The sequence below is a fragment of the Biomphalaria glabrata genome, chromosome 10 (assembly GCF_947242115.1).
Source record: "Biomphalaria glabrata chromosome 10, xgBioGlab47.1, whole genome shotgun sequence".
Taxonomy (NCBI): Eukaryota; Metazoa; Mollusca; class Gastropoda; family Planorbidae; genus Biomphalaria; species Biomphalaria glabrata.
In genome coordinates this window covers 32,146,565-32,165,666 of record NC_074720.1, presented here as the reverse complement: position 1 = coordinate 32,165,666, position 19,102 = coordinate 32,146,565, and the positions used below count along the sequence as shown (strand labels likewise).

The 19,102-nt window shown below is 34.4% G+C and overlaps 3 protein-coding genes across 3 annotated transcripts; 1 reads left to right on the top strand and 2 right to left on the bottom strand.

Moving 5' to 3' along the window:
• On the bottom strand, positions 1-2,046 carry LOC106068350 (uncharacterized). Its single transcript, XM_056043164.1, has 4 exons — positions 1,444-2,046; positions 580-707; positions 264-379; positions 1-17 (listed from the first exon to the last, which is right to left on the bottom strand). The coding sequence occupies exons 1-4, from the start codon at positions 2,044-2,046 to the stop codon at positions 1-3; spliced, it is 864 nt and encodes a 287-aa protein (XP_055899139.1).
• Positions 2,047-5,420: 3,374 nt separating this feature from the next.
• LOC129928533 (testis-specific serine/threonine-protein kinase 6-like) lies at positions 5,421-6,851 on the top strand. Its single transcript, XM_056043163.1, has 3 exons — positions 5,421-5,717; positions 6,427-6,519; positions 6,813-6,851. The coding sequence occupies exons 1-3, from the start codon at positions 5,421-5,423 to the stop codon at positions 6,849-6,851; spliced, it is 429 nt and encodes a 142-aa protein (XP_055899138.1).
• Positions 6,852-7,089: 238 nt separating this feature from the next.
• On the bottom strand, positions 7,090-19,102 carry LOC106068349 (protocadherin gamma-B2-like). Its single transcript, XM_056044907.1, has 4 exons — positions 18,823-19,102; positions 16,488-16,813; positions 13,438-13,678; positions 7,090-12,846 (listed from the first exon to the last, which is right to left on the bottom strand). The coding sequence occupies exons 2-4, from the start codon at positions 16,797-16,799 to the stop codon at positions 11,396-11,398; spliced, it is 2,004 nt and encodes a 667-aa protein (XP_055900882.1). The 5' UTR covers positions 16,800-16,813; positions 18,823-19,102; the 3' UTR covers positions 7,090-11,395.

The following is a 19,102-nucleotide window of genomic DNA, read 5'->3' as shown; positions in this document are numbered from 1 at the left end:
TTACAGCAAACCAATGTCTGTAGAGAAAAGACACATTCAAGTTGTACTTTCTGACAAAAACAAAGTTAAGAAAAGATGACAGACAGACAGACAGACAAAAAACAGGGAAAAATAATAAGAGTTAGTTTAAAAAAAAAACACGAAACAAATATACATTTTAAATGTTTTAGTGTCTAGAAAACAGACTAAGACAAATATATATATATAGGCACACAGACACAGACACACACAGACATACACACACAAGCACAATGACTTATTACCTCTAAGTAGTTTGATTCTATGGTCAAAACGTTTTGAGTTGCTCAGTAAATTGATCAGACTTAGGACTGAAAATCTTTTGGTAGGATCAGCTTCCAAAAGACATGACAAAATGTCCCTGAAAAAAATGGTGATAAATTTACACTTTAGAGTTGTACACATGGCCAATTATTCAAGGATTTCATTTTTGTTTCTATTTGTAGATCTAACTATTTCTATCACTTCTTGTTCAAATGTAAAATCTTTGTTGTAGTGATATTTGTTAAAACAAATGTTCTTTACTATGTATACAAAATCAATGTCGATGTTTTGACTCACCTGTCTATATCTGGAACGTGGAATGTTTGGGAAACTATCGAGAGTAGTGGCTCCTTGGGCTTCAGGTCTATCACATCTACCCTGTATAGCATGCACCAGTAGACTACTCCAAGTGAGTACATATCGCACTACAATAGCAAAACAAAAAGAAACAATATAATGTGTGTTGTAGATATTTAATGCTTATCAAAATATTTAAAATGAATAAGTTTTTTTTTTATTTTGTTAAATAGGTCATCAATTATTTTACGTGTACATATACTACTAGGCAGTTTACATTTGTGTTGATTGACTTAAATAGCAAGTAAAACATAGTCCCTTAGAGTTGTATTGATTTGTTTAAATATCGTTTTATTTACTGTTCCAATTACAAATGCTCATGTTTTTTTTTTTAAATCCTGAAATCTGCTTTGAGAATTTAAAATGTGATGAAATAAAAATACTTTTTAACAATATAGTAAACACATTTTATAAAGATATCTGGATTTTGGCAATACCATTTGGTGCAGTATATAGTTTTCTGATTTTAATCGTTTAGATTAAATGTATTTATTAATCATGATTGGTAAATATATATCTTGACAAAATGCTATTATGCACAAAGCAGTTTCAGAATTCTTCGGTTTTATCAAGTAATTTATTGATTTTATTATGTGTGTATAAAGTAAGCATCATAGTTTAAATAGCATGATGGCTAATGCTATTGGAGTTAAACCATAGATCATTATGAAATAAGTAGGCGAATAGAGTATTCTGGTATCTAGAGATTTAAACACCATACGTAAAGAAAGTACAGTATGATTAGACTTGACTGCTGACTCTATAATCATTTAAATTATCTTTAAAAAAATCCATTAGACTTACATTAAAACAGTTAAATGGCTCTTCGCCCTGCTCAGGAGATATGTGCATGTATGTTCCTTTCTTCCCAGTAACTAAAGGCTCACGTCGCCAGACGTAATCAGCTAAACCAAAATCAGCTATGACCACATTCTTTTGGTTGGTAATTAAAATGTTGTCAGATTTCAGGTCTCTGTGAGCGACTCCTCGGTCGTGAAGAAACTTGATTCCACAGCAAAGCTGCACCAGGCATTCATCTCTCAACTCATGCGTCATCATTGGCAGCGCCTTGGTCAGCGTGCCCTGCTCGTAGAATGGCATGACGAAGCAGAAGTAATTCGGAAATGACGCGACGCTGTCCAGGCACATGATGAAGGGATGTTTAAGCCCTGCCAGTAGTCCAACTTCTGTCAAGAACTGATGTTCCGCCGAAATGCCTTTCTGTGTCTTGTCTTTGTAACACATTTTTACAGCCCACTTTCTGTTGGGATCGAGTGTTTTGTGAACTTGTACAACTTTGGTAGGATAATGATCCTTTATGACTTTCTCTATCTGAAAATTATACACTTCACAGATATCATTTTGATGTTCTTCCATTTTGAAGACATTTTCTATGCTGTCCGACATTGCGAATAGAATAAGAATCAAAATAAATAAAAAATAGAATAAACTAGAACTGTTTCAATCAAACACAAGTTGTAAATATCGAGACTACAAATGATTTGAATACAAGTTGATCATTGAGATTTTCAGAATATTTCAAGTAATGTCGCTAATGAAGCTCCTCCCCCGCGATAATTTGGCGCCTTTCCTTTGTCAAAGTGGAACATGCTTTCATCTCTTATCATTTTGCGCAGCAAAGGAATTTAAGCGAATCTATTGTTTGAAGTGGACAGTTTATGTTTACTTAAGGTCAGCTGACACGTTTTTATTTAGGCTGGACAAGAATGACCGCAATAGGAGTGGTCGAGCCGATAGCGCTTTGACACGCTGTACCTAATGAAGCTTTTGTTCGGCTTCTCTGGACACCGCGACAGTCTACGCCGGGTCTCTATCATGTTGATTTCTTTGTCGTTCAAGCGAATGATTTGTTAAGAAGTATCAAAGTAAAGTCAACGATCTGTGTGTGTGTAAGTGGAAAAGAGAGTAAAAGTTGACAAGGGAGGGGGAGGAGTCTCAGTCATGCATCAATGAAAAAATAAAATAGTTCATCTTTAGATTTCCTTATAATTATATTAGCTTGCAAACTTTGCTGGAGGGTGGTATAGACATTGGTTTTTTAAACGGCTCAATTTTCGTAGAAATTTCACAAGTAATGTATATTAACAAAAAACATATAGGTCATACAGAGAAAACTACTACTATAAAGTTTCAAAATTTTATCGTCTGGGAATTAGAAATGATGTCACAAAGTCTATAACTAAATTCTCGCCTAACTGTAGCAGACCCTATTCTTACCGTGTATATAGCCGCCTTTTTAAAGCGAGGACTGAACTCCATAGCGAACTTCGAGTACATTAGAAATGAGAAATGTGCGGACGTAACCAGTTTTCTTTTCTGTCACTCACTAGTTATTGAAAATAAAGTAATTGCTTTGACAAAAAGTCATAAGCTACACAAAGGAGGGATTGATTTGTTTTAATTTTTTAAATTAAAAGTGTTATTGCATATGAAAGCTATTGGATGACTGACATTGTGTTCATAAAGTTATCAATGAAAAAAAAGTTTTACGATCACATTCCCAGTTTTACAATTGAAGATATATAACAAGAAAACTGGAGCTGGGTCAAAATAAAACTGATAACCAATTCTACTAAGTTTAAGTGGATTTTTTATATCACAAAACACTCCAAGCGTTAATAAGATAAACTACAATGATTGACAATTGTAGTCGTAATGATTTTAGTTATAAATGAAAAATGTTAAAAAATAATTGCCTTGTATCCTTAGTGTAACTTATCTCTCTTTATGCTGCAATTTTTTTTATATCTTTTGCAAGTAAAAATTTGAGCATCCCTTGTTCTCAACGTACTCACAGACACCGGCACATTGATTTAATATTAAACAGTTGAACTCTTGATTGTTGAAGAAACAATTACTGCAACAGATACTATACACAAAACAATTCCTTTAGTTCTATTATGGTATTTTTTCATCTTATAGCTTTACTTAGAAATAACACTACTAATTTTGCAGTTATTATTGGAGAGTATTTGAGTGGTTTAAGAAACGCAATTGGCAAGATAATTGTAATTAATATTCAATAATATATAAATATTAATATATATATAAAACTAAACAAAATAAAAACTAATACTTCTTTGGATGAATAAAATGTTGATATATTAGTAGTTATTATTGTTATAATATTGTTATAATATTATATTATATATTATATATAACTCTCCTAGTTTGTTTTTAAATGTACATATCAGGAATTTTTTATACAGTTCTTTAATGTTGTCTATCCGTCTTTGTTAACCCAGAATGGAATGTGAATGTGTTTTTTTTTTATTTGGGTAAAAAGGGGGGAGGGTGATAAACTTTCTTAGGTCTTAAATAAACATCTGATTTTGTCCTTTTTGTTCCCCGCAACCCCCTGCTCTTTCTCCGACTGACCAAGACGGTGTCTACTGCAACTGGTCACTAGGTCGTCTCGAGAAAACAAAAGATTGTTGACATTCTCGGTATTTCAATCGCCAATGTGTTCATCCTTGCATAGCAACAAATTATGACAGCAGCCCAAACCTTGGTCTTCTGCTGACGTACGTACCGTAGAACAATGGAGTCTCCGAGTGTCATTCACTAGTCAAAACTTCAAAGACAACGAGGATAGTTCGGCGCACCTTCAGCTTTCAGTCAATCACATGACGTAAAATTAAACATTTATAGCTTAAAAATTGGCGGAGAAGCTTACTTAACTATACTATATCAACTCTCACTGTACCTTCTCTTACACCAACTTTGAGATCTCTCTTTGATAAATACAAGTGTTGGACTTATTATATTTGTGTTTTATTTTTTCGTATTCTAAGGATTTATTTCATCATCTATTGTCGGTTAGTTCTGTTTATTAATTCTTTTTAAAAATGTATCATCTGAAAAGAAACACACTGGTACTTCAAAACTACCAGGAAGATTTATGCCACGAACACAAACACTGCACCTCAAGTAAGCATTAATGGCCAACCACTAGAAATAGTTGATCATTTCTGTTACCTTGGCTCCATCATATCCAACAACACTCTACTGGATAAAGACATAAACAACAGGATAGCCAAGGCAATGGCCACCATGTCACGGTTGCAGAAAAGAGTCTGGGACAACATATTGCTGACTAGGAGTACTAAAGCCCTAGTCTACTGGACCTGTGTGTTGAGCACCTTGCTGTACGGAAGTGAAACATGGTCAAGCTACTCATGGCTGGAAAATAAGCTGAATGTCTTCCACCTCCGATGCCTAAGGCGGATCTTTAAAATAAGGTGACAAGATAAGATAACCAATGAGGAAGTGCTACAAGGAGCAGGGTGCCAGGACATCCGCTCTGTTACCAGCAGCAGACGCCTTGGCTGGCTTGGTCACGTTCGTAGAGTGCCAGTAGGTCGACTTCACAGGACATCTTGTATGACGATCTACTAGAAGGCAGGAGAGCCGCTGGTCGCCCACTTTTACGTTATACGGATGTATGCAAACGCGACATGAAGCTCTTCAAAATCGACACTGGCAACTGGGAAGAGGTGGCACTGGACAGATCCACATGGAGAGAGAGCATAAAGGAAGGGTCACGGATTGCAGATGTCATACACAACAGAAGCAGAAAGAAGGATGAAAATGCAACGGCGCCTGGTGATTATATATGCCCAACCTGCGATCGCAGCTGTGTATCAAGGATTGGCCTCTTTAGTCACACAAGAAGTTGCAAAGGGAAAAGATCGTCTCTTGAGACGTAAAATGCCACAGGGGATTTAATGGGATCCTTTCCTCGATACTTCGCATACGTGATGCCATTCTATGTAGATGGCACTCTGACCAAGGTACTGCCTTCCATGCACCAAGAGATGAGTGATGAATACTTTGTGCAGCTGTGTGCAGCAGTTAACTATCTCCATAACAAAAAAGTTGCTCACAGAGACTTGAAAACGGACAACATTTTGATCACAGAAAAGAAAATTCTCATTGCTGATTTTGGCTTATCGGATATCTTGCCCACTGAGGATACAATGGCGACCAAAAGAAAAGGAACTGTGGTGTACATGTCCCCAGAGCAGTCTCTAAAAAGGCCATTTGACCCTTTTAAAGTAAGTCATTTATTACTACATTTTTGAAGCTCTTTTAGAGTGATATGTATTTTTGTCTAATATACGCACACTTTCTTACACTAACGAACGATAACTGATCTAAATAGATATTAGTTGTCATGTTTTTAGTTATAGCCATTTACGTTAAATGGATAGCTTTGAGTTTTAGACTTGATTAGGCAGAATAATATACATATACTTATTTCTGCCTTATCAAGTCTAAGACTCTAAGCTATCCTTTTATATATAAATATATAGATAATAGATACTGATTTGCCAAAATAATTTTTTTTTGTATTACAAATGTTAGTGCCCACAAGGTCTGAAAGGGGAACTTTACTTTACTTTACTCTACGCATGTTAAAGTAAAACAGAATCACCCATTAATTTATAGATAATATATGGCATGTTTAGACTGGTCACCATAATTAACTCAAGCGTGGTCGTGTTTGTAACGTTTCATAATAAATTTGTATAGATCATTTTTTATACTGCCGACTATCAATAAATAAAATATAAATATATTACATGTATAATTTATTCATGTGAAAACCAAATACCCACAGTTTATCTTTTGTTGAAATTTATTGACCTGTATAAAATCTGGACCCAAATACAACTAGTTAAAGACATGTTCTTGCTTTAAAAAATATTATTAAATTAAAATTACAGTTTAGCAGTAATTAACATTATATTTATTTCTTTACAGTGTGACATGTTCGCTCTTGGAGTAGTCTACTGGTGTATGGTTTTCAAAGTGAATGTTTTGAATCAAGACACCATGGAACCAATGATGGAAACAGTCGGAACTAAGTTGTCGCCTACTAGTATAATATAGACTAATATAGACAGGTAAATCAAACAAATATAGGACATATATATATATATATTGTTTCCTCTCTAACATCATAAAAAATTTATGCATTATTGCGACATTAATTCTGAAGTTTAAAAGAAGTAAATTGATATTTAAACAAATACATGTTAGTATAGTATTCAAAAGATTCAAAACTTTTACATTTAAAAATCTTGTATTTCTTAATAACATTTTTGGTATAACTTTAAAACGTCTTTTTTGTTTGACTTGTGTTTCAGACTGTCACGATCATCAATGGTGTTGATGTCACACTCTAAGATAGTGCTACTGTCACGATCAGACTTCAACTATATTGTACCATCAATGATCGTGATTGCCGAGGATCTTGAAATGATCTTTCGATAAGATAATCGTATAGAAGTAGACAGATCTATGTTGATAATACGATCATACAGAATGTTGCCAATTGATAAGAGGATCATCTAGGTCTAGGAGTTACTACTTGACAGATATGATCTAAGTACGTTCTAAATTCAATGAAGAAACTTCTCTTCGTCCAAAAACAATTACTTTAATTAATAACTTGAAAACACTATTCACAAATAGTTACAATGGTTAAAATGTACTTGAATTGAATCTACACAATAGTATATCTGAGTCTTGATACAAATAAAATATATATTCTCAAATTCACGTTCATACAAGTTAGATGTTAATACTACAACTTCCGAGACAAGACTGGCCGGGAGCTACACGCTTCATCCGGGCTTCATCTCGTAATCACGTGATCAACAACTTACCCCTCCCAGACCAACCAATCATTGCAGTCTAATGTACAACAATTAACTTTCGGAACCAATGGAGTTCATTTAATTACATGCTTGGTTTTTTTCCCAGCTATGTCAAGCTATGTCGGCAAACAACCCGAAACTGTTACCATATGTGGTCATAGTGTACGTGACACAGACTCAATTTGACCAATCTCTTAAAATATCAACCTGAAGAAAGATTGTCCATCTTTGAACTCATCTTCTTGATGGAGGAATCTTGTTTCTCACGCAGGATAGCCAAACTTCAAGGTAATATACAAGTATTCTATTCGTATAATATGACTTTTAATTTCCAATGTCTATCATTTTCTGTGATTATGCGGTTTACTAAGTACAATATATACAAAAATATAAAAGAAACATTATCTCACTAACACTAACATACAATTGTTTTTGTACATAAGCATTTATAAGTATACGTTTTATAGAATCCACAATTCCTATTGTCCAATATGTTTAAATAATATTTTGTTCAAACGTGATATTTAAATTTCACCTCATTGGTTTTGCTTTTATTAAAAGTCAAGGTCGTGTTCGTTGTGTCGAGACGAGAGGCTGATTTCTTTGAGTGAAGCAATACGTGACGTCTTGGTCAGGACCTAAACTTACATATAAATTGTAGATAATGTAATCATGTCAGAAAACAAAGATTATTTCAATAAAGTATTTTTTCTAAAAAAATTGTAGAAGTCATATTGTTTTTATTTCCGTTTTTTTATTGTTCTGTTGTGTATTGAGTTGCACTTTTTAACTCAAAAATCTGGTAAGGGAAAAAGACTGAATGGATAAAATACATTAAAAGAAAAAAAAAATGAACATTAAAAACTAAAAACATGAGAGAAGTGCAAAATCTCTTTTTGACACATAAAAACTGGTTGAAAAAGTTTTACTATTTGTAAGTTGATAAATATGACCAGTAATCAAATACAAATTGCACAACTAAAATGACACAAAGGATAGAACCATAGTGAATTAGATTTAAGACATTATATTTATCAGATCACCTGGTAAAATAAAAGATGTTAATCATTACATTATTTTTTGTCGTATGCACACCACTGAACTGAAGTAGGTACAAGATTAAATTACTTTAAATACTTAACTAATAAAAAGTATTATAAAACGTATTAAAAATCTTTATAAAAAATATAATTCTTTTCAGCCTATTATAGAAACAGTAGTATAATTCAATCTCATTTAATAAACAACATCTTACTTATATATATACTTATATATATATATATACATTTAAAACAACTATACACACACACACACACACGCACAATCTGACTGATATAATTTAAACATTTTTTTTAAAGATTATTTCCGCATAACGTAAAGATGATGTTTGGAAACATTTAGAGCCATCAGTTCAGAATGAAATAGAAAATAATTTTCTGGAAAATGTGGGGGATAAAGACGTATAGAAAGACATCAGGCAATATATTTTCTTGAAATATTTAAAACCTTTGATGGAGTAGGAAATATCAAAACGTAAACGTCTACACAATGTAAGTTTTAAATGTACACATAAAATGTAGCCTGCAAAAAAGCGTATACATAATAAAGAAATTGAGATTCCTGACATTTATTCATATTTGTAAAAGTTATTTTATTTATTCAAAAAATATGATATTAAGAATAAAACGATACGATAGGTTAGTCCACAGTAGATATTACAAATATTTATATACAAATCGTTGAAGAATTCCTTAAATTAAATCTCGTTTCGAAAGAGCAAACCTCTACATTTAAAGAATTCTAGCTTTTCTGATATATCCACTCTAACAATAGAATAGATTGTGGTTTTCGTGGGGGGTCCCAATGATTGCAGCTTAATGATCTTGATCAATTCAGTTTAATTTAGAAAACATTAAAAAAGAAAAAAAAAACGATCTACTTTCTTGACCTTTAAGATTATAAACAAAAATGTTGACTTGATGTTAAAATATGCAGAGAGTTCAGCGCCCGTGTTTTAGAATACAATAAACTTTGTTAAGAATTTAAAAATTGTTTTGTCGCTGAAATCGTAGGATTGTTTTGAATTATTATTTTTTGATGTCTTGGTGATACTGAGGTAAGTGTAAACAACACGGAGTAGAAATACATTGGAAATAAACAGTGAGCTGATGGAATAGTCTTCCGAGGCAGTCGACCAGTAGTTTTCAGACAGAGTTTGCGACGTCGCAGGTCAGTAATCAGGCCTTCAATGACGACTGCACTTGATTAATCACGCCGAAAAACTTTTTAATTCTCTAAGTCTGATTTTATTAGGTATTCTATTTCTTATGACATGTTTATTTGTTTTAAAGAGACCAGAAATTTGACGTGAACAGGTCGCAGTGACCCCTATAAGTCACCCTTGAATAAACATAGGCCAATATGCTATACATAGATAAAATGTCATTCAATGTGTGTACAAGCTAGTAGACAATCTGACTGATTTAGTCATCGTCAACAAATATTTTAATAAAACATGTGAAGGTATGAATGTTTCTACAGAAGTAAAGAAGTGTACATTTTTCATCGATATTTTAAAGTTTTTATTCGGATTGAATTAAATAAGTTCATATTTAACACATATCACAAAATGATCACATTTATAGTAAAAGATATTAAATTAGTAGTTTCTACATCGGCTTTGTGTAGTCCAGTACCAAAAGAGTCACAATGTCAATAGTGATGGTACTTTCTAAAGTTTTTTTTTCACTTCTCAGACCAACAAAGTACAAAATATAAACCAGGGTTTTACTCTGAAATCATCTACTACTGAAGAATTTTAATGCCTTTAAAAAAAAGCAGAGAGAAATGTGATTTTGTTTTGACTATTTACAAGGATTAAGACAACAAGGAGGTAGGTATCAGCCTTTAACATTTCACAGCCATAATTGTACAAAAACAAATATTATCTTAATATTTAGTGTCTAGCTTTATAGTTTTTTGCATTTTATATTTTTTTATACTAAAAGTCTTTTTATTATTACTTTTATTGGACAACGCTCACACATTTAAGGGCAGATTTCTAAAAACTATCGTTTTAAAATTAAGCGATTAATTTTGTATTGTTTCGCAAATAACTAATTCCCATATTTACCCATAAAGCAGGTCTATATTCAGAGTATGTTATCTGCAAATCTTTAAATATTTTAAACGGTTCTAACTGATGACTCATTTTAAGAGCGATTTCTTTGCTCTTGATAACTATTGAATGGTATGAAAGATAGATAAAAAAAAACAAATACAAAAACAAAAACTAAAAAACTAGCGAAATTTAAAATACTTAGCAAAACAACAAAAAAGAAACGAAAAAAAAACAAAGCTTATCTAAGGGAAAGAACTCCTCACTTGCAATTATATAACTTTAAAATGTAGAATATATTTCCCTTTTTAGATAACATACAAAATAATTAATTACCAATAATTATTTGACTAATTGGTTGATTTTTTAAAAATTGATCTATGTATTGTCTTTGCCAAGGAATAGTTGTACCAACTTTTAACTTGATCATAAAATAGGTGTTGGAGAAATACCATGTACACATTTTTACCAGACGTTATTATTATTACTATAGCTTTTATATAGCGCTACGTATGCTTATATCTCATTTGTGGACCAGTGGGGGAGGGGTATCTAAGGGTTGGTTTTCCGTGCTGCCTTTAGGCGCTCAGTAAACACAACTCTGCCCGAGTCGGGTGTCGAACCTCGAGCCCCCTTCTAGGTAGCCAAGCCAAGTTCCAGCGCACTTGGCTCCTCGACCCCACGCTCCAGACGTAGTGTGTTGATTCCTTAATGAAATGGAACATTTTTTACTCTGCAGTAGTGACGAAGGCAAGTTAATCAATGTAAGATAACATTTGAAATGGAAAAACTAATGAATATCAAATATCAAAACGCCATTTATGTTATAGCTTAAAAGTAATACAATATTATACATAAGTTTGATCAAGTAATTAATAAGCCAATAGTATTATGCATACAGACATCGGCTTTAAACTATTAAAATATTGATAATATAGATGTTTACTTTCTTCTAGCGATATTCCAATGCTGGTATTTGGCGTGGTGAAATGGCTTGAATGCTCTGCCACGTTCTACCAGAGTTATACTCGGATCTCGCAGAACGCATGAATCCATCATCATCATCGTCGTAGTAGCCTCTGCGGCTGGGTCTCTTCTCTCCAAAGTCTGGGCTGACCTTGCCTCTCGGGGTGTACTCCACCTTGGGCTGACAGCAGCACTTGTAGATGAGGTAGGCGATGCCGGCGATGACAAGCGCAGCCAGGAGGATAATGAAGATGGAGAACACGGCGATGAACCAGTCGTATTCCCAGATGCTCTTTTCCGGCTTGGCGGTTGTGGTTGTTGTTGGAGTTGTGGTCGTGGTGGTCGTGGTTGTAGTTGTTGTCATGTAGCTGTAGGAGACAACAACCGTGGCCAAGGCGGATCTGGACGGGGATCCGCCATCTTTGCAGCGCACCACCGCGGTGAAAGAGGATCCGCTTTTAGAGGATGGGATCGTGCCGATGTAGTAGAGCTCTCCCGCCCCGCTAACTGTGATGTAGCTGCTGGAGTCTGCTGGGCTGAAGGAGACTATCTCGACCTTGGCGTCTTTGTTGGGCGAAGTGAGGTCAGAGTCGGTGACCGTGAAGGAGTCGAGAAGTCCCAAAGCTTTGCTCTGATCCACTTGTTGGTATAGGATGCTCTTGTCAAATACACATGTGTTATCATTGTCGTCGGTGACTGTAATCAAAACAGAAGCCGTGGCCGTGGCGCCTCCACTATCTTTTGCCTGCAGTGTTAGACTCGCCGACGTCGGTAGCGTCCCCGTGTCCACATCGTACGCCACGTTAAAGTAAATTCTGTTGTTGCTTTTGTCGAAGTAGAACTTGCTACTGTACGTCGACGAGATGAATCCGACGTCGCTGACCACTTCCCCTTCAGGATCGGTCACTGTTAAAGACAACGAGCAGTAATGGTCGCCAGCTGCTCCTTCCACCAGAGTGCAGTAATACTGGTTACTGTTGAAGTAAGGCGCCTCATTGACGTTCTGCACGTTAATGGTCAGCACATCCTTGCCATCAGAGCTCAGGGTGCCGTCGGTCGTAGTGCAGGAGATGGTATACAAGTTGCGGACTTCGTAGTTTAACAGGTTGTTGGCGCTTAGAGTGATGCTGTTGTCAGAGTTGAGGGTGAACTTGTAGGCGTCTGATGACGGGGAGGTACTGCAGGTGGTGGTCAGTGAGGTGTCATCGTCCTCAATGGAAAGCTTGATCAGAGTGGTGCCTGAAGCGGCGTCTTCGGCTATGTTGACAGAGGTAGGGAGATTTCGGATGACGGGAGCGGTGTTTAAACCGTCTATTGTTACCACAACGTGAAAGTCTGATATGGCGTTCTTACCATCAGATACTTCAATAGTCAGAATATAGGATGGCGTACTTATGAGCTTCAAATCTTTGTTGACAGTGATCTTACCGGTAACACCTATCAATAAATAAATAAATTACATATTTTAAATAATTATCATTGAAATTGTTATAAATGGGGTAAAATTATTTTTTTAAATTCAATTATCTTGTCAAAGCAGGTTGAATAAAACGTCCACATTGGGAAGACATAGAAATAATTTCTATCTATATATCTATCTACTTATCTACCTACCTAAGTATCTAATCTAATCTAATCTAATCCAATCTAATCTGATATGATATAATATGATATGATATAATATGATATGAGACGATATGATATGAAATGATGTTAAATGATATGATATGATATGATATGATATGATATGATATGATATGATATAATATAATATAATATAATATAATATAATATAATATAATATAATATAATATAATATAATATAATATAATATAATATAATATAATAATATAATATAATATAATATAATATAATATAATAATATAATATAATATAATAATATAATATAATATATATTATATTATATAATTTAGTATAATATAATATAATATAATGTAATATAATTAATCTATCTATCTATCTATCTATCTATCTATCCGTCAATCATACATACATATGTGTACTTACTATTAATACTAAACAATCCTGTGCTTGGTTGCTGAGACAACAGCGAGTATGTCAGTGTGTCTTTCTCTGTATCAGTGGCAGTGACAGTATAGACTGTGTCAGTTGTGTAGTCAAAACTTTTGGCAGTCAAGGTTACTTTCTTGGTAGGATAGTCCGTAATCGTTGGCGGAGTGTTGGGGGTGACATACACAAACAAACTCACTGAGTTACTTTGCTTATTGTTAGAATCCGTGCAGTCTATCTGCGATACAAAACACAACAATTATTACCAAATAGTCAATTAAATACTGTCTTTTTTTGTTACCGACAAGGGAAATTAATTCCTCAGTATTCAAACTTTCAAAGATATGGCTAAATATATAGGTTCTGTCCCTTTTGATAAATGTACACGTTTTTTTCCCATACCAATTCTGATATTCAGTTAAAACCATAAACAATTATTTTTTGTACGTAACAAAACAATTTTAAAATAAACCTATTTGTCATTTTAATAATCGGTATTTATGTGGGAGTAGATAGCCCAAGACCGGACAGCATGAAGACAGACTGTAAGAGCTGGTACGAACTTCGCTGAATGCAAGAGAAACGAAACTGCGTCAGCCAAGAGAAAGAAAAAGAAATCTGACCTTTCAGCTAGCCCTATGACTGATGAATATACATGCACGAACTGTGGCAAACTCTGCCGCTCCAGAATTGGCTTGATCAGTCACACCAGATAATGCCCCATTTCAAGACGTAACCTAATCCAGTGACTCATCTGGGTGCATCCATTGTCTTCCGTGACAGAAGGAGCCATATAGTCGGTCATTAATTAGTTTGATTGATATCAAAAAGGAAAAATTACGTCTACATTTATGAGAGATATAAATATACATTCGGAATTCTTCCCCTTCGATAATTTTCTTTTTCTCTGAAGACATTTTAATATTTTTCTTGTTTTTAATAGCATCCCAAACAGAGATAATCGAACTTTAAGAAAGAATGGTAGTATATAGTAGAGTTATATGAACAAACACTAAAAGTTGTAAACTGAATGGAGAATAGAATTGTATCATGGCGTCACGTGGTGTAACGCATCAATGTCACAAGTAAAGTGTAAACAAAACAAATATTTAAAGATTGACTTCTCAAAGCTTTGAGTTTCTGAACAAAAAAGTTCATTAATCAAAAGGAAATGTTTCCAGTAATAGTACATTCTTGAACTTTCGGTTTAAAGGACTATATATAAAGAGAAGACGACCTTATTTCATGTTCCAATAATCCAGGGGTAGACAACCTATTGATACTTTTGTGTGACCATGATGTTAACGAGTACAAAAATACATTATGAATTTAACTCACTAGTTATTACGACGCTTAAACCAACCAACTTTGTTATATCACTTTATCAAACCATAAGCCCAGAACGAGATTGTTTTTTGTTATTTTTATTACTAGTCGACCCAAGGCGTAGCATGCGTCGTTATTTTGCAGAGCCGGTCTTAGACCATGCAACCTATGCGGCCGCAGTGGGCTCCGCACTTTCAAAGGACCTGCGCTAATTTAGGTGTAAATTATTAAATTAAACCATTTTATAACTTATAACTTGGAACTTGAGTAGCCTATAACAATACAAGCCGTAGTGACACGACAACAGAATTTATTAATTTAAAAAAAAATTGAAACTTGCTTTAAGTGTATTGATAGATTATCTAAGATTTGTTGGCATATTTACTTAAATCTCTCTATATAATTTTCTTCTTCCCTCAAGAGTTTAAACAAGAAGAAAAGGAAAGATCACTCTCTTATTTCTGCGGTTAGTCATCCCACGAAAAAAAACAAGAACACGTTTTCACAGCTCGCTACAGATGGCTGCGCGCTGGACTGTCAAACCCTGCCCGCTCCCATCCCCCGTCGTCCTGCTGGAGGTTTGGACTAGGAAGTAAACTATCTTCAACTGTGAAGGAACATCCGAAACATGTAAAACATTTTACAAACAAACATTTTACAAACACTAAACGGATTTTGGGGCGCCAAGTTTGGGTAGGGAAGCGGATAATAAGTAAAATTTAAGAGTTTGTATTCGAAAATAAATTCGTCTATGCATCTATTATATGTATGTATCTACATCTAGACAATGTCTGCATAGTTTTAAATCACAAGTCTAGATCTAGATCTCGTTGTAGATGTCTACTTGATAAAAGTACCAATAAATAATTACACTATCATACAATGCCCTTTGCCTAAAAGGGTAGTGTCGTAACTACTTCTAGCTGACGGTGCCAAAGTTTTAAGCAAAATTTTCTAAAATATTTTTTTAATATTTTTTTTTTTTTTTTACATTTTAAAATATGTAATAGAGGTACTCTCTTTAAAAAAATTTGCTTTTTTGTTAAATGTACAGATGACAATGACTTATGTACTTTGACGTCAATGAAGTAGACAATGTACAGATGATAATGACTTATGTACTTTGACGTCAATGAAGTACACAATGTACAGATGACAATGACTTGTGTACTTTGACGTCAATGAAGTACACAATGTACAAATGATAATTACTTGTGTACTTTGACGTCAATGAAGTACACAATGTACAGATGACAATGACTTATGTACTTTGACGTCAATGAAGTACACAATGTACAGATAATAATGACTTATGTACTTTGACGTCAATGAAGTACACAATGTACAGATGACAATGACTTGTGTACTTTGACGTCAATGAAGTACACAATGTACAAATGATAATTACTTGTGTACTTTGACGTCAATGAAGTACACAATGTACAAATGATAATTACTTGTGTACTTTGACGTCAATGAAGTACACAATGTACAGATGACAATGACTTATGTACTTTGACGTCAATGAAGTACACAATGTACAGATGACAATGACTTGTGTACTTTGACGTCAATGAAGTACACAATGTACAAATGATAATTACTTGTGTACTTTGACGTCAATGAAGTACACAATGTACAGATGACAATGACTTATGTACTTTGACGTCAATAAAGTACACAATGTACACAGAGCTACGTCAAGTTGTGTGTCACCTCACCGTCAAGTCGTAGAAGTTGTTTGTGCCGTAGTTCAGATTTTGAGTGGCGTCGTACACTAGCCAGAACTCCCCAGTCGGGTTCTCCTGCACAGAAAACGGTCCTAAAGGATTCATATTTTTTACTCTGGCGCTTTGAACGGTGGAGCTGTAGGTCGTGCAGGTCAGCTTGGCCAGTTTGGTGAGTACTGTCGGGTCCTCGGCCACGTAAACAGGCTGTGTGAAGTAGTCCAAGTCTGGGTTCTGGCCTGTAACGACTGCAACCACCAAGAAGACAGAGAGAAGAAGTAAATACTTTCTGCAGCGTAGAGCCATGCAGGTCTCCAGGTCTGAAAAAAAATTAATTAATACAATAAAACCTAACTGAAAAGACTTTTGAAAAACAACAAATTGTCGTTACAAAGATCAGGTGTCAAACAAGGAAATCCTATTCCGATCTTGGACTCGACCACCTCATGAGGTTGTGACAGAACGTTGGGACATGACAGAATGAACCACGCATACCAAAAGTTACAACGATATGGAGGCCAATTCAAGGAAAATTCAAAACAGGGACGTCCTCGTATAACTTGGCGCCACATTTTCATGGAGTACCCCAGAATAGTGGAAAGCAGGTGGGAAGAGGCTTCAGTCTCTGACATTGCCAGTGGCAGCATGCCGCACGGCTCGGGAAGAACTAGGAGTAAGTAGAAATAAATTGTTCCGAATACAGCAGTACCTGAAACTTCATCCCGGTCATTTCATCCCCATTTGAATATTTTTTTCTTATTCATTGTTTAGTTGTGCTGTTAAGGCTTTGACTTTAAGCCCTCATTTCATCTAATATATAAATATAATTATGTGGAATACTTTTTGATATTTTTTGACATGTTATTAATGCGTTTATAGTGTTTCCCCATGCACTTTACATTCCTGATGAGAAATCTTGTATTATATAGTGTAAATCTGGGTGTGTGCTTAGCCATAGCGCTTCTATTGAAAGTGGGGGATGTATTATTATAATATTATCCTGCACATGACGTAATGATCAAGGGCCAAAGTGTGGTGGAAGTAGTGGAAATCACTAACGAGATGAGAACGATTACAATATTTTTTATCATGACGCTGATAACTCCTGACGACCATCTTTCACTTTATTTTATTTTCAATCGCTCTTTTTTAAAAAATGGGCGCGTCATTTTTAGCCTTGAAATAAGGTTTTATTTTTTTCTAATAAGTGCCGACTTCACCCATCCTCAGGATATCATGTCGCCTTTATCAGTTTTGTTTTTATTCCTTTTAAACGTTAATGTTGTAAATTGTGTTCTAGCCAAAGAGAATTACAAAACATTGTAAGTACTTTGAATCGATGTATCGTCTTCTGTACTTACAATCAATAGCCCACTATCTTATCTTACCTATCTTATGTAGATGAACATAGAAACACCTTTTTTTACATGACCTCTATATTAATATTTGTTACATTTTTTAAAGTTTTTAATGGCATTTAATTTTATTCTTATCCAATGTGTTACACTTTTTGTCATGTCAATAAAAATGAATATATTAAATATTGCTTATTTCATAATTTTTACAATTACTCTTGGTTAGATCAAATGATCAGATGATTAAAAAAACTGGGGATAAAATGACCAAGGGATGAAATAACCAGGGGATGAAATGACCGGGGATGAAGTGACCGGGGATGTAATGACCAAGGGATGAAATGACCAGGGGATGAAATGACCGGGGATCAAATGACCGGGGATGAAGTGACCGGGGATGTAATGACCGGGAACCGAATAAACATATTGACCAGGAATGGTTATGTTAGGAACAATGTTAACAAACATTAATAACCCTGGAATCTATTAATAAAATCTAAACAGCACAATAAAGTTTACAATAGTAACTTACTAATCAAAATTATTGTATTATTTTTATTAAAATTAACTTTTATTTATTCATACAATAGAATATATGTATTTGTATGTGTATATATATATATATATATATATATATATATATATATATATATATATATGGAGAGAGAGAGAGAGAGAGAGAGAGAGAGAGAGATAGATAGATAGATAGATAGATAGATAGATAGATAGATAGATAGATAGATAGATAGATAGATAGATAGATAGATAGATAGATAGAGATATAGATACATATAGATAGACAGACAGACAGACAAACAGATATATGAACCTAATTAAGTTTTACACTTTTTATTATATTTACAATCATGAAATTTTTACCTTTTTCTTGAAAGTAATTTTACACAAACCACAATCAAAAGCATGAAATTTGTAACTACGAAACAAATCTAAATATAAATAACATCAGTGCTTACGTCAACTCAGGGCTAAGTCTCCTAACGAATTCATTATAACGGTGTTCATTAAGAGTATTCGCCCTCACTAATTTCATGTTCCTTGTGTTGACATTATTTCGGCCTGCACTTCAGGAACACTCCAGGCGTTATGCTATTTGATTTCCATTTTCCACCAGTTGTGTTCGAGTGTGTCACCAACCGCTAAAGGAACGCGAGGACTGAACAAGGACTAAACGGACTTGGAATGCCGAGAGCCGTCGGTTGGTGCGATTTTGTATTAAAGAAAGTTTGTATGCTG

Bases quoted from the DNA above. Each gene is read 5' to 3' on its own strand.
- LOC129928533 (XM_056043163.1), top strand. From the start codon at position 5,421: ATGCCATTCTATGTAGATGGCACTCTGACCAAGGTACTGCCTTCCATG. The intron at 5,718-6,426 runs GTAAGTCATTTA...ATTTCTTTACAG, and splicing joins GGCCATTTGACCCTTTTAAA to TGTGACATGTTCGCTCTTGG. The intron at 6,520-6,812 runs GTCGGAACTAAG...CTTGTGTTTCAG, and splicing joins TGGAACCAATGATGGAAACA to ACTGTCACGATCATCAATGG.
- LOC106068349 (XM_056044907.1), bottom strand. From the start codon at position 16,799: ATGGCTCTACGCTGCAGAAAGTATTTACTTCTTCTCTCTGTCTTCTTG. The intron at 13,679-16,487 runs GTGAGGTGACAC...TTTGTATCGCAG, and splicing joins ACAACTTCTACGACTTGACG to ATAGACTGCACGGATTCTAA. The intron at 12,847-13,437 runs GTAAGTACACAT...ATTTATTGATAG, and splicing joins AGGATTGTTTAGTATTAATA to GTGTTACCGGTAAGATCACT.
- LOC106068350 (XM_056043164.1), bottom strand. From the start codon at position 2,046: ATGTCGGACAGCATAGAAAATGTCTTCAAAATGGAAGAACATCAAAAT. The intron at 708-1,443 runs GTAAGTCTAATG...TTGCTATTGTAG, and splicing joins AGCCATTTAACTGTTTTAAT to TGCGATATGTACTCACTTGG. The intron at 380-579 runs GTGAGTCAAAAC...CATTTTTTTCAG, and splicing joins CACGTTCCAGATATAGACAG to GGACATTTTGTCATGTCTTT.